General features: G+C 33.0%; 1 protein-coding gene across 1 annotated transcript; it reads right to left on the reverse strand.

Annotated features, from left to right (window-relative positions):
• Positions 1 to 7,961: 7,961 nt before the first annotated feature.
• LOC115921755 lies at positions 7,962 to 15,180 on the reverse strand. The gene is made up of 5 exons (XM_030979839.1): positions 15,016 to 15,180; positions 13,996 to 14,056; positions 13,321 to 13,421; positions 11,688 to 11,919; positions 7,962 to 8,888 (listed from the first exon to the last, which is right to left on the reverse strand). Exons 1-5 carry the CDS (start codon positions 15,132 to 15,134, stop codon positions 8,298 to 8,300), a joined length of 1,104 nt encoding a protein of 367 aa, XP_030835699.1. The 5' UTR covers positions 15,135 to 15,180; the 3' UTR covers positions 7,962 to 8,297.
• Positions 15,181 to 16,328: the final 1,148 nt, after the last annotated feature.

Raw genomic sequence — 16,328 nt, forward strand, 5'->3', positions numbered from 1 at the left:
CACCGCAAGTGAAATAAATGTAGATTTTAATTGACTTTGCAGCTTTATAGGTTTTGTTGGCACTATGAAATGCTGCACTAGCCCCAGCAATAATAAAGGGCATCGTTTCACAAAACCACCATAAGTACAAGTTCACTGACATGCCATTGAAACACAGTATTTCAATGGGTTGTTGTGGAACTTGTACGGTCTTGTGAAACGCTATCCAGGTATGTAAATTGAAAGTGACAAGCTCTACACTTAGTGATGGTATTCTGTGAGAGGGTATTCTTTATAGCAAGGTAGTAGAAAAAAAGCAGCTGAAAACTATTTATTGCTGATCTGAAGAGAAAGATATGCCTACATCTTAGTTTTCATGAATAATCAAATTCTTTATGAATATTACATAATTTTTTGTAAGCAAATATACGAATTGATCAATCTGAGAGAAAGCATATTTACAAACACTGAGAACCTAGGATACCATCTGCTGAGCTGAAAACTAATCATGTAAAAATCTAGATAATCAAACGTCAAACGATATGCATTTCTTTTAGAAAAGATGTCTAAATTCACTACATTTGTTTGGTAAATATGTCTGATGTGTTTGTGTATTATTTTCAATTTTTGAAGGCTACCTAAAAGGCTTGTTACCCTTTGTTGTTGTATTCATGCATGCAGGGATTATATCTCAAATATTATAACATATTGTTATTACAGGGTAGAACCAGCCAGACACAAAGTGTCAATAGCTCAAATTATTTGTAGGTCTCTAAAGAAATTATTTCTTGAGTTTCATTAATTATGATCCAGCCATTCTCAAGTGCTGCTACAGTAAGACAATTTCCAGAGCTTTATCTTGTAGAATAAGTTCATCAAAAATAGATCAGAGAAGCAAGGTCATTATTTATCAGGGAGCTCTGTACAGTGTGTGAGGAAAGTACCCTGTATGTTATATTTTTCAGGACTTTCTGTAATGGTGCTTGGTATAGGTAGTGTGTAATTTGTTGGCGATGTTTGATAATTATTTATAATTAATTTTGTGTGTATACTGTTGTATATTCAAGGGAAAATAAATGCAAAGGGCAATTTGTCCCCCTGAACTCACAAAAAGCCCCATCGATGGAAAAGAGCCTTTGTTAAAAACAAAGAAACAAAACAAAAATTCTATAAACTGCTGCATCTACAGTTCACGGAAAGAGAATCCATGATTACATAATCATTACAAATGATACATTATTGTAAAGGGATATATACATGTAAGCAGGCTTTTGAATGATACTAACGTCAAATACGTTTTTAGTAACAACAGAGATATCAATGCTCAAACGAGGTCTGGAGTGGCAGAACTTTTTAGATTTGAGGAGTTTAAATACATGTATTTATACCAAAGATGTGTTGCTTGATGTACAAATGATACATGTTAACTGGACAATGTGCACATGAAATAAATAGTAATAAAGGTCTTTATCAAAATTACTGTTTCGAGTGTCTTCTTTTTGAATGGTTATATAGGTTACACACATTAGTTGACAGGAAAGAATCAATTTAGCTCATATATTTTTATGTTCAATGATTTTTCTTCCTATTCTCATAAATACAGTTGACTCTGCATTTAACTAGCTCAAGTCAAATTTTCCATAAGGCGACCAAATAGATTTGATTTGTGTAGATTTAGCACCTGGGTGAAGAGAAGAAATTTGGATAAAATGTCTTGCTCAAGGACATGAGGCTGCATAATTATAGAGGGAAGGTTGATCCTACATGTAGAAATATACATATACATGTATCACTCACTATGAACATGACCGACAAAGAAAGCGGACAAAATATACAGTTCCTCAGGTAGACAAAGGAACGTCCCTTCACTGCCATTATGTAAAAAGGTGAATATGCATGTGACCCCTGTTCTACACATTTTTACATAATAGCAGTGAAGGGATGTTCCTTTGTCTATCTGAGGAACTGTATATTTTGTCCGCTTTCTTTGTCCGTCATATTCATAGTGTATGAGAAGGTTGAGTTCTGGGGAGAGGTGAAAATACTTTGTGTCCGTTATCATTCTTATTATGCAAGTGTGGAACAACAGAAAAAAAATGTTCCCTGAAAAGCATGGCTCTTAAAATACCTTTATATTTTAAATATGACAAGTAACAGCTAAAAAACGAGGACCAATTTTTGTACTGTGCTCGCTACTTAACCAAGACTGCGTCAAATTTCCTTTCATTTTGATGACTCCAGAACCTTGCAGTACACACCAATACTATGCTACATGATCAACTTTTTCTGATCGATTCCACAACGTTTCTTTCACAATGCAATATATCGCATGACCAGAACTCAATTGAGAGCACTTTTTGTAAATTAATTTCTGATGTACATATCCATGCTTGTATATCCCTTTATACAGTCAATGTGCATGTAAATACCCGTACCTGTATTTCTGTGACATAAATTCACATAAAACTTTGCATAGAAATGGACAATAAATCAACAAGAAACACAGAAGATCCAAGACTTTTGTGACTTTCAATTTTATTAAATTGCACTCTCCGCTTTCTAAACCCTGTACCTCATGATACACATACATTAAAAATATGTAGCATATAAATTGACTGCTATCTATTCTTTCTTTATATTACAAGCAACAAAAAAGAGAACAATTACCAATTAAAATGTACTTTCATTTTAAAAGTATTTATACAAAGAAGAGTCTTCCATTTTACTGCAAAAATGTAATTCTAGCATATCTGTTCATGAATTCCTATTTTTTAAAATTCATTCAATAAAATATATAACTCTGGTGCCTCTCCTATCAACTCTACTGTAAATAACTCATTAGTAGTGTGAAGAATATAAAGCACACATTATGTGTAAGAAATAACTGAAAACTGGCTGTTGTGAGTTTGTGACAAATAGTGATGAGAAGCGGTAAAGAGCCACGTTGGCTGAAAATGAGAAAGAGGAGAGGGCCTCAGATATTCAAACATTCTGACAAGAGTTGTTAATATACAAACAAACAAAATTGTATTTTTCTTTTGTAATGCTTGATATCAGTTCAGACTGTACATCGCTGAAATAAATCTGAATGAGAATGTCTCACTCGATCTCACACCCCTCTACAGAACTAAATATATAAGAGCTTGACAAGTCTGGTAATAATAGAAATGACAAAATGAGAGATAGAGAGAGAGAGAGAGAGAGAGAGAGAGAGAGGGAGAGGGGGGGGGGGGTGGTGGTGGTGCTTATATGTACATCCAGAGAGCAGATAGAAATAAGTAATGAGTTAGGAAAGGAGAGACAGCACTATATACGAAGAAACAAGAAAGAGAGAGTACGTCGAAGGGTAAATTTACTCTTCACCAAATACTGCATATATTTTAAAGTAGGCCTGCATGTACTTCATTGGCTTCTTTTGAAAGTTTGCAATAATTCCAAATTCAAAAGTGCAATTCTAAAGTTATCTGTTGACATTTGAAATGGCATGAGATATTTGAAGGCACAGTGTGGTGCGATCACAGTGAAATGTTTGTGAGAGTTGAGGCTGGTCTTCGTAAATACATGAATATATAATCTCCTTATGTAACTTTCATATATATAAACACAAACAGTATTCCTCTTCCGTGTACTAAATATTATAAAACTACTCATATTCCAGATTCAATGTTTCATGTTAACAACAACGACTTAGAAAAGTAAAAGTTAAAATAATAAGAAATAGATTTTTTCCCTTCATTTTCATGCTTGATAATGTAAAAATTCGTTAAAAGGGATATAAGTTACATCTACATACTATGTACATACCGGTATGTATATGAATATGTACATGCCCATGTTATGGCAATTAAAAATACATTTTTAATAATTTGAATATATAGCGAGGCACGATGGCTCAGTGGCCGGTAGAGCAGTGGTTCGTTCCGGGAGGTTCCGGATTCAAAACCAGGTTGATGCGCTAGAGCCCTTTGATATAAAAGTATTAATCCTCATTACCAGAGAGGACTTAAAGCCATAGGTTCCCTGGTTGCTTACTTTTAATACATGCATACGCAGGCTTTCTTAGCAGTAGGGTTAAACAAACAAACAAAAATAACATATACATTGAGTACACTTACATGCATGGACACAAATACAGAAAAATGTTCTGACAAAAGATTCTTTGAGTTAAATATTTTTCCCTCGGTAAGATGATGGTATGAAACTCTTGGCATTAACTGGCTTGACATTTCATACTACCGTAATTAACGTTGTATAAACTGCCCTCGTGTATTAACCGCACCACTCTTTTTCGCCGACTTTTTTTTTTGCCGACTTTCTTTTTGCCGACTTAAAAAACAGTAGAGGACCTAGGATAGAACCTTGTGGTACGCCGTGTAATAGAAGAAAAACTGGAGGAATTATTATTATAAACTACATATTGAAATCTATCAGAAAGATTACTTTCAAACCAAGATGACAGACAAATTTGAGCGTTGTTCTAGTTTCCAAGTGGTGAGTCAACACACCGATTACTGAGCTGGGAGACATTGCCAGGCATAGCGCCAGGTGGAGGGGAATAAATTGAAACTTTTTTTTTTTGGTGTACCATGTATAAACCGCACCCCGGACTTTGAATTTTTTTTTTGGCGGCAAAAAGGTGCGGTTATTACACCGTTAATTACGGTAACTTCTTGGCTATAAATAGTTCCAATGGAATTTTAAAAAATTGAATAAAGTCATTACTATATAGATAACGTTACACCCTCTCACATCATACTGGTATTCATTAGACATTCAAAATCTCTGCTATATAGTTTCGGGTTTGGGCCAAAATGAAATAACTTCATTTACCTTTGCTAACGCATTTTATTTCTATCAAAAATTATTTTACAACAATAAGTAAGAATGGAATACATACAGTGAAATTAATATTCAAATTTGCCTTCATTGTTTACGAATAAGGAACAAAATGAGGAATGATTTTCTTAGTACAGTACTAACAAGAAAATACTTTGTGGCAGGTTCCTTCCACAATCAGAATAATACATAAAATAATTTTAAAAGAACATATTTCTTTTGATTAGATGAAACTTACTAAAACACAATTATACTGGTTTTGTTTTATAAAAGCTAAAAACATCCCAAAGTGTACAGATTTTTGTTGTTTTTGTTTTAGTATAAAAAAGAAGGAACATATTTATGTACATGATATGCTATTGGGTGATGATGTAATGATTTATTATTCCATTAAAGAAACCAAAATCATAATTTCAATTTCATAATAAAAACAAGTTAAATCATTTTACAATATCTTAATTCAAACTATCATTAAAAAAAATTAAAGAAAAATATAATTACTGTTACATCATATTTACATTGTTTATTTACGAGTGTGCCCATCCCTAGGTAAACTAAAACTTAGATTAAAAAGAAGATATGGTGAAAAGACTTGCCCAAAAAGGTGGGGCAAAGAGAACTAGTATCAGTACTTTGAGATCTATTATTATCATAAAACCCTCAGAAAAAGTTTGTAAACTTAATTTTGATTGATTATATATACATTCTCTATGACCTGTAGCTCTCTATACTTACATATACATGTACATGAATTGCAACACAAGAACTGTCTTAATCAATTTGATGTCATTTTCAATTTCTCATTATATATGTGATGAATAGTCATTTGTAATACTCCACAGAGAAACATGCATACTGAGCGTGAACATTACAGATATTAATGCAGACATTGCTATGCATCAAACCAGATTAAAAATACAGAACAGAAATTAGAGGGAAAAGTCGGACAATATGATATTTGTCCATCACAAATTGTTTGAATATTGTAGAAGAGTAAGTGTGTCAAAATTAAGTAAATTATATAAATAATAGAAGGTTTGGCTTGCACTATTACTAAATTAAGCTCTAGATATGACAGGAAGGAAAAGAAACAAAACAATAAATACATACCATAATATATATGTGTACACCACACTGTACATTAGGAATGTAATTTTACTTGCACAATCATATATCATTCACCTTCTAAAAAATATATACATCAACGTAGTATGCAAAAATAATCTCATATCATTCCAATATCTATTTTACCTTAGTATTGCAAATGAAATCAAATCGGAGATGGCAAAAATGTGAGTGAATATATTATCTCTTCACCAATAAATACATAATTTACAAAATATGTACATGTACACAGCGATTGAAGTAGACTGTGCTAGTACAATAAGGCGAGAATCACGGACAGGTACTTTGGTAAATATTTGTGAAAGACGTACCTACACATGTATGAGTAAAAGACAATTACTTTACTTCTACATTTCATCTGCTTGAGTGCAAGAAGGACGTTAACTGGTACACCCTATCAACATCTTTCTGGCTCTAAGCGATAAATTTCTCTTTCCTTTTTACATGCGATCTGTTTGGGGAGCTAGAAGGGCATTAACTCATTTTACACAGAGTTAATTACTGGGAAATCCCCTTTTGTCTCTGAAAATATGATATTATGTATTTGGAGCCAGAAGGTCATTATCTCATCATTTTACACAGAGTCCACGGCGCACGCCCTTCTGGCTCCAAACAGACAAAGTGCTTCTATTCATAGTTGTAATAAACCATTGCTGTTGAGATACTGTGATAATACTTCCATTAAATGCATCTTTTAAGCTCTCATTACACCATTTAGTATAGTGAATAACAATACAAGGAACTTATGATTATGTGCAACCTGAAAAATAGTCCTTTTTTCATTTGATAGTTGCATTTAAACGTCAAAAATGAATATATTAGTTTGGTACCCATATTAAGTGATAAGTAGATTGAGGAATAAAACTATAACCAAAAAGGACATTGTTGATGTGTTTAAATAAGGATATAGGTCTTGTATCTGTGAACAGTTTTTCAAAGAAATGTGCCTTGTCAATTACACATTGGTTCAAGACAAGGAGTCATTAAAGTACAAAGTTTTGATAAATAGAATAGAAACAAAGGCAAGCAAGATGGCTCGGTAAATTGAAATGAGAGATAAATAACTCTATAAATAGATCTATTGCAACAACTTTAGGGCCCATTAGATAAAATGTCTTTTCATTTTTTGAAGGGCAATAAGTCATAGAGCAAGAGTAAGCTATGGATTGAATAAGTTAATAGAATATCCTATGTCATTATAGGGCATTTAATATAGGCAAGAAATTAGATGATAAAGTGAGTACATAAGCAGGACAAAATGGTAAAGATCTATCATTTTGAATACAAATATTAAGAATAGAGCATGGAAATCTAGCAATGAAAACCAGATATTTATTGGTCATCTTTAATTTATCTTCATCCCTTCAATAACAAACCAAAGAATAGCACACTTACTTGTCTATCTTTCAATTTAAAGATAATACTTCAGATTCATTTTGAAAATTATTCAGAGGAGCTACAAAGTCATGCTTACATTATTTCAAGTATTTTTAAAAATAAAGCAAAGGGACTGATAATAAATGATTCATTATTTACTGGTGAATAACAAACGAAACAAGAGGTACGCTAGAAAGTACATGTTTTTGTAATATAGTGCATATACACATAGGAATTAATATATCATGAATTTCTTAGGATTTACTCATTCTTTTATCTATTTAATAGTCACTGCTACGAAAGATACTTATTGCACTAACCTAAATGGCACTGCGAATGTATGGTGTAAACTTGGTCTTAATTGCTTTTCAAGATAAATCCCTATTCTTGATTTATTTTTGTAATGCTACAAATAAAGAAAAAAGTGGATTATGACCCTGTTTAAAATATAGTTAGGTATATTCATATCAGCAACATACTCTGCTGCTTAATACAAAGAGGAATACAAATGAAATGGTTTTACAACCATGAACTAGTTCCTCTGTAATGGAGAAGCTCTTTTTTCATGAAACATGCAATAACATTTCACAAAACTTGTCATCAGTGACAAATGACAGTTTTTTTTAAGCTACTGAAACCCTTGCTTCTGTTTGGTTATCAGCAGATTTGTCACTGATTTTTGTCATTTGTCATTAAAATAAGGCTTTGTGAAATGGGTCCTATAGGTCTATTGTCAAGTGTCAGGCACAAAGGAATTTACAAGGGAATTTCCCCTCACAAACTATTAGGAATGCTCTTGTTATAAAGACCTTCAATTGAGCAAACAGAGATAATTTTTAATGCACAGAAAAGTGCTTATTAGAATTTATCCAGATGAAGAGACATTTATAAAATTGCTGCATTTCAAGAATTCAATCTGTTTAAAAGCATCCTGCAATAGACTTGCAGCATGATTAAATCGTAACATCTGGAAGGGTTCCTCAAAGGTTTGTTGTCATTACATCACTGGCTTCCCACTGTTCAGATGATAGATCATTCTCTTGTAGTGATTCGCTGGTCCCAGACATCCCTGAAACATCAATATCCTGTGGAGTCACGTCATAGGAGGAGTTTAGTACGGGTGCAGCCCTCCTTGGGTTCGGGGGAGTGCTGGAGGGAGAGACGGTGTACGTGTAGGAAGATATCTCTGATGCTGGGACGAGCGGGGTGAACTGGTCATCCAGGAACTCATCGAGAATCTTATCGCTGCTGTTCTCTTCATCGCTGTTGGGCGGGATGTTCCCAAAGGCACCGGGGCGTTTCATCTTTGGGGCGACCGGAGGGGGCACCTTAATGGGGGTGCTAGCGGCGCTGCCCTTCTTGGCCCCTCGATCCAAGGACTGGTGTCCGCTGTCGATGGAGCTCGGTCGGGAGTCAGCTCGCCCCATCCGGAGGAGATGGACGTCATTGTGGGTCTGAGAGTCGGCTAGACTGCCGGGGTAGGGCTTCCGAGGGTCAAAGGTCCCTGACGGGGAGGTTGATTTAGATGGGATGGATGGAGTAGAGGCCTCAGAGTTCGTATATGAGCGATCCTAATATAACAAATTAAATCAGAAAACAAAGTTCAGAAAATAAATAGTAGTATATAGCAAAATATGATAAATGTTAATAACATTATCTTGAAACAAGGGCATAATACATTATTTTTTCTGCATCATTTGAAAATTTAATTGTTTACTAAGAAAACAATATACAAGTTGCTTCATATACAAAATGAATTACAAATTGAAAGATAAAAAAAGGAAATGGCATAATTTGAGTATAATCAAAACAATTGTTTCACAAAAGTTAACTTGGGTATGTGAGACAAGACAGTTGGTACAAACATACTTATAGAATTGATGATAATACCATAAATACTTTAGATCTTCTTTTCCTCAAACAATTATTTGATGGATACATTGGACAGCAATTTTTCAAAGGAAATGTTAGAAAGTGGTGAAATTTGGAGAAACAATGAATTAGAAATAGTTCAATTAAAGAAATCTTGAAATGAGTAAATTCACAGCTGTTAGGTTCAGAGTAAAAAGGTGTGGCTCTAGAATGCAGAATATTGGTAGTGAAATTGAATTAGGAAAAATAATGTATTGCTTGAAAAAGAACAAAAGAACAAAGGATAAACTGTGCCTCAATGTATTTCACTGATACGTGGTGTACTTCTCCCATTTAGTCACTTAACCGTTCTTGGAATTTTCTATAGGCATTTTGGGCAATGGTTTTATACAAGGATGTTATCGATAAATATCAAGCGTCACATACTGAACGCAATCTTACAAAAAATGTTTGAGTAAAAAACGATCTACTAGTCAAGAAAAAGTCAATTGTATTGCCTGCAATTATGGGGTGTATGATAACTGCACTACAACGTTTTAAAATTACAAGAAATCATCTAAATTGTAGATTGTGCTTTACCAATAACTTATATTCTGATTTTTTTTTCTTTGACGAAATGTATTTTCAAAATCAAGAACTTAATTCCTGAAAAGGTACATGACTTCTTGAATAAGATAGAGACCTATTTTGTTTAATTTGAATTCAAACATATCAACACGTACTGCATGGTTTTACCAAACCTTTACAAAACTGGATCTGACATACATGTACAATGAAGGTGTGCCTATTTTATTTGGTTTTCCTATTTTATTGAGACACCATGTAGACTACATGAAAGTGCAGAGAACTTACAAAAACAGAAAGTTGAAGCTAAAAGATCAAGATGATGGGAGGCAGATGACCTAGATCAGCTGACACGTGAATGACCCCCAGAGCATGATGGTGGAAGGTTAAAGGTCAAAGGTCACAGGGTGGGTATATGTAAAAGATTGGAGTTCGGTATATATTTTCATTTTTAGTGATGAAGATGAGATGAAAAAGTGATTAGAATTTGTAAGAGATGATCAGAGATGTATGTCAAATAGATAATAAGATGGTAGGAAAAGAAAGAGGTCTCAATCCATTTTCCAAGCAGCAAATTGAGTCGTGTGGATTTTGACATTGTTTTAGATTAGCATGAATACAAAAGTTGCATGATGTAAAGTTAAATTCAATGTTATTCAAAACAACATGAAAGAAAGAGTAAAACAGAATAGTTTGTGTATCATTGTATATAGTTGGATATTGACATTGTTTAAAAATAGCATGAATACCATCAATACAAAAGTTGGATTATGAAAATTAGAATCAAGGAAATATTTTGATCAGAGAGAGAGAGAGAGAGAGAATCAGAATAATTTGTGTATGTGAGTGAAATGTGAATTGCAAGGTGGTATTTAGGAAGGATGGGAAAGAGAGAAAAAAAAGATAAAAGATTAGCATAATTTTCCCATCTCAAAGAAACAAGGCATATGCCCAAAGAACCAGAGAAAATATGGATAATTATATAACAGCTCTGTACAGGCCAATGACAAAATAACAACATGAATATATTTATCAGTCGCAAACATAGACATGTGCTAACAGTGCTACATAAACTTAACAATGGAACTGTAAAACTTGAGAATCAATAAATTGATTATATTAATATTTGTAAAGTAAAGAAAATTTAAACCCCAAAATATCAATATATCTAAAATTTCAAGTTGAATCAAACTGTTTTTGACTTTTTAAAAATTTGATGAATTAATCTTTAGTTAGATATTTTAATTCATTAATATTTGATTTATAAATTCATCTTCATTGAAAAATTCCTGACATTAAAGTATTAAGCAAGAACATTAAAGTACCAGAAATCTCAACAACAATTTTAAGCACATCAAAGTTTTTAAAAAAATCCCAGCAAATTCAGTAAACATTGAACACATTAATTTGCTTGATTACATAAAAACTCTTTCTACTAATGCTCAGAGTACAGAATCAATTTACAACAAGTCATTTTCTTTACTTTTATCAATTGTACTCAAAACACCCAGAAGGAAACCAGAAGAAAAGAAAGGACACCAGAAGGAAAGAGAGGAAAAATAAGAAGAATGAAAAACAAGATGGACTTTTAGGGTGAGATCTTGTTTTGGGTAGGACTATACGCTACCAAGCCAACGTCATATCACCCTTTTTTAAAAACTATTAAAAAAAAAAGACATCCCTGCTTCATTTGTACTAGGAGCTGTGGTAAGAGGAGACATAATATAAATGTACTATATTAAACTAGATTAGACTAGCTTCGACAAGACTAGCTCCGACTCAAAAAGAGTAGACTAGAACTGACTTGACTCAAATAGAGTAGACTAGACTAGACTCAACTCAAATAGAGTAGACTAGACTAGACTTGACTCAAATGGACTAGATTGAACTGGACTAGGCTAGGCTAGGCTAGACGAGAACCTTGTCCTACATACCTCATCCCTGTCAATGAGGGGGTTGGACTTGGTCTGGTACGGTGAGGATGAGAGCTCCCTCTTGAGGTCCGGATCGTCATCCACCGAGAGGGCGTGGTTGGTGTACCCCGTCCCCGGGCTGAAGAAGGTCGAGGGGAGCTCTTCGGACCTGGAGTAGGCCGGGAGGGTTCCTTGATTGCTGTAGGAGGGCGAGTCCAGGTCCGCACTGCCGGGTAAAGTGGCTGTCATACCTCTATTAGTCAGGAATAAAAAAAAAATTAAGGGTAAAAACACTTTCAAGTATAAAATGTAAAGAACATTAAAGGTAATACAAAGTTTTGGTATGGGGTCATCAATTTGGTTCAAATGAACATATTGGAAGCATATACAATCCTACAATATTCAGTGATTGTTGTCGCGGTCGAAATCGACTCTAAAGTTATGAAATTGTAAATAATGAACACTTTATGTTGAATAGCTCCCTCTCAAGGTCAAGGTATTAATTATGCTATAAAACAATGTTTCTTGACTAAAATTGACCGATTAGCTATTCTCGTTCGGAAATTATATACCACAACTACATACTCTGAAATTTTCATGGTCGCAGCTACCATTGTACGGCCGTAGGAGCTATTTGAAATTTATCGTGTTTTAGGGGCTACAATTTCTGATGTTTTTAATACATCCACAATGGCATCCAAATATATTAAAATTGTCAAGAATCACTATCCACCCATTTTTCAAAATTTCCCAAAACTTTGTAATACCTTAAAGGTTTCTGTTGCATAATAAATCACTGAAAATATCTCAAACCCATAAAAATAATGACATTTTCTGGCAACAAAATACATATGGCACTGGGTTATGATACAGGAAGGTACACTTTGTTGATAACTTCCAAAACATATAGGAAGCTTATTAAACATAAATTCTTCAAGTATTATTACAACGTTAATTGTTTTTTCATCAATATTTGAAACTGAGTAGCAGAAGAACTACCACACAGCATTGCATCTCGAATCTCATTCTGTGTAGTGGTATCATGTACCACTCAAGTAGTCAAATTTGCTATCGACATGTACATGTATGCTTGGGACTATCAATGGTCACAAATGACTTTCTTTAATAAACAGAAACGGGATAGGTAAATTGCTTGTTCCTATAGAATGCACGTTTGTATTTTCTGTTCAATTTAACAAAAGAAAATTGAAAGCACTAGTTGTGGAACCAAGGTAGCTAGTCAATCTTGTTGATCTATAGCGCCCGCCCAAGGGAAACACAATAAGTGGTCTTTGTAGACAGGTTCCTTTAGTACATTTTTCAATGAGAAACCATTTTCAAGGGAAACACAAAAAGTAGTCTTTGTACACAGGTGGTCTGTGTAGACAGGTTCCTTTAGTACATGTTTCAATGAGAAACCATATTCAATGAAAACAAAAAAATGTGGTCTTTGAAGACAGGTGGTCACTATATCTACATGTATATCTATAAAGCACTTAGAAACATTTGTATTAAGCGCTATATCAAAGCGGAATATTATTATTATTATTATAAAGCAGGTTTGACTGCACATGTGAATGTTTGTCATCATACTGACAAACAACAAAGGGGTTGGTTCATGCAACTAAATCAAGATGAGATTGAGTCTAGCTACCTCATGAGATTATCCTCTGGCAAGGTACTGGTCCCAGCTAGGATGCTGTTAGCAACAGCCATAGCTTCCTCATCCTCAGGCCCAAACTCAAGAGTACGTTCCTATAAGGGAAATAGATTGATTGGTGGGTTGGGTTGAACAAAAAATGGGTGATTGTTCATCAACATATTAGTCATATCAATAATTCTGTAATATGTATATGGATTAATTAACCAATGCATGAATAAATGAATGAAATAATTAATAAATTAATCAATAAATCAATCAATGAATATTAAATAATTCAATTTTGTTCTTCAATGTATTCATTTACATAAATCAATAATTCAATAAATTGATTATTTATTCGTTAAAATCACTTATAGATTTCCATCTATCAATCAATTACTCAGTCAATCATATCTGTCAATAACCATTACAGCAATCAATTAATTCTTTATTATTCAACCAACCAGTCAATAAGTCAATCAATTAATCAACCAATCAATCAATAAAGCATTCAATTAATCTATCATTCATCCATTCAGCCATTTTCTCATTCATACCCTCTAAGAATAAGATGATTACGAATAAGGAGTAAAAGAATTAACGGGAGAGAAAAGAAGAAGCAAGAATAAAAAGACAGGGCTCACTCTAAAGGTAGAATGTTTAGTATTTTTCCAAGTTGATTTTTACCTGTGTTTCACCATCAAACTGCCCGTCAAGCTGGTCGCTCGCCAGAAAGCTAGGTGTACCACTAAAAGCAAAGAGATTAAATGAAGGCAATTTAAAGATGGTCTTTCTTGACATATCATTTTTTTTTCATAAATTAGCCCAAACATTTATCCTGATTGAGCTGATAGAAATATTGATATGTATAAATTGCTTGTAAAATAGTTCCACTACATTTCTTAAATTCTCAATGACGGTATATTACTATCAAGCAGAAAATATAACACCAAATATCTCCAAGTGAGATCCCCTCTCTTGTGGATGAATCAGTATAACATATTTGAATAACTGTATACTAATATATATATATTCAAATTTGAATAATTGCATAATGTTATTTGCTTGTCTACTAATCTACCAAAATGCTCTCTTTATCTGTCTTAAGTGTAGAAAATTATATCAGATTTGAGTGAATTCTTGTACTTGAAATGCTATATCTTTCTTCTCTATTCATACACATCGTAATGTTAAAACAAAAAATGGAATTAATTGGTTAGGAGCAAAAGGGGACAACATCAGAAAACAGGAGGGCATGCAATGTATTAGCAATGCATGAACATGCTACTTAATTAAAATAACTTTGTATTCACACTTACAGTACATAGCTGATTAGTATAATGTATAATATAGCTTTTATTCTTTTTGTAGGTGACATCCTTTTCATTTCCAAACGTTTCATATATTTTCTTATCCTCCTATAATTTTTCTTGCATCATTTTCCATTCCTAATTGCACCATTACCTTTCAGTATAAATATAATTATGCTTGATAAAAAGGGGACAAAAAAAATCATATCAGATTTTAAATAAATCCTAGTACTTGAGATTGTATATCTTCTACTCTATTCATACACGTTATGCTTGATATAAAACTCATTAAATAAGTGCACGATGTATATTTTATCACAGCTAGTGAATCGTGCAAGCATTGTTTTCTAGATGCAGAAAATTCTGTCTTGCATAATTTGTAAAATATTGCACTTACTTTGGAAACATATCATCGCCCCTGCAACCGGGAAGGACCAAAGAGAAGCAAATATCTTGTTTAATTAGCAAAGACATAACTGTATTTGCATAACATTTTAGAATTAAAAATAATAACATGCCCCAAAAAGTTGATTCAAGACAGACTGCTGCTGCCTTAAGTCATCTTTTTATCATGTTTTCTTAAAAATAAATGATTTCAATTCATTTGCAATGATCCATTGGAGCGCATAAATTGGGGAAATGGAAACAAACAAAAAAGAGAATGGGAAAAGAATGACATGAAGACAATTATCAAACTTTTGAGGGATTAATGGAAGAATTTATGCTTCACAAATTAATAACAAAGTAGGATACACTTGTAGAGATGAAAAAGATATAATATTTCAACAAAAAGGTACATGTTAATGTATAATCCAATATAAACAACAACATTCATGCCAAAAGCAGGAGAGGACTTTAGTTGGAAAATCTAGCTATAGAGGCAGAAATGAACATGCAATATAATCAGAAAAGCACTTTAAAAAACACTGTCCCTAACAACTAGTACCTAATTTAACCATGCATTTTGTTTTCTGTGGAGTTTCTTTCTTTTTTTTCAATAAAAAAAACATGCATTGGGTGAACCAGATATAAGGATTACATAGACTACATGTATATTACTTTTCCGCTCAACAGAATTACCATTTTTTTTAATTTAAATTTTTAAACTTTCACTTATATTTTCTTAGGAGTAAGCATTGGGTCAAGCAACAGATACTAAAGAATACTAAACCTTTACGACTCTTCTGAATTACTATATGCTATTTGGGATTTCTTGAATTTCAATTTTTTTTAAACTTTTACTTATATTTTCTTAGGGGTAAGCTTTGGGTCAAGCAACAGATACTAAGAATAAACAACCTTTACCATTCTACTGAATTACCAAATGCAATTTGAGATTTCTTGGGGTTTTTTTTATTAAATTTTTTTAACTTTCATTTATATTTTCTTATGGGTAAGCATTGGGTCAAGCAAAAGAAACTAAAGAATAATAAACCTTTACCACTCTTCTGAATTACTATACGCTATTTGGGATTTCTTGGGGCTTCTTGAATTTCAATTGACAAACCTTTTCTTCGACCCCTTGGAACTTTTGGAATTCTTTAGCTTTTTGAAACGTCCTCCTTCTGGTTTCTCACTTTTGTTTCACAATAAATAAAGTTTAAAACAGTTTCTTTTTAGATTTTCGAACCGTCAATTAAAAAGAAAAAAAGTATTTTGTTGCTGGTCTAATATAATCAAATGAATTGGAATAATTTTTTTTAATGAAAT

This window comes from Strongylocentrotus purpuratus, unplaced genomic scaffold, assembly GCF_000002235.5.
Source record: "Strongylocentrotus purpuratus isolate Spur 01 unplaced genomic scaffold, Spur_5.0 spur5_scaffold_10, whole genome shotgun sequence".
Taxonomy (NCBI): Eukaryota; Metazoa; Echinodermata; class Echinoidea; order Camarodonta; family Strongylocentrotidae; genus Strongylocentrotus; species Strongylocentrotus purpuratus.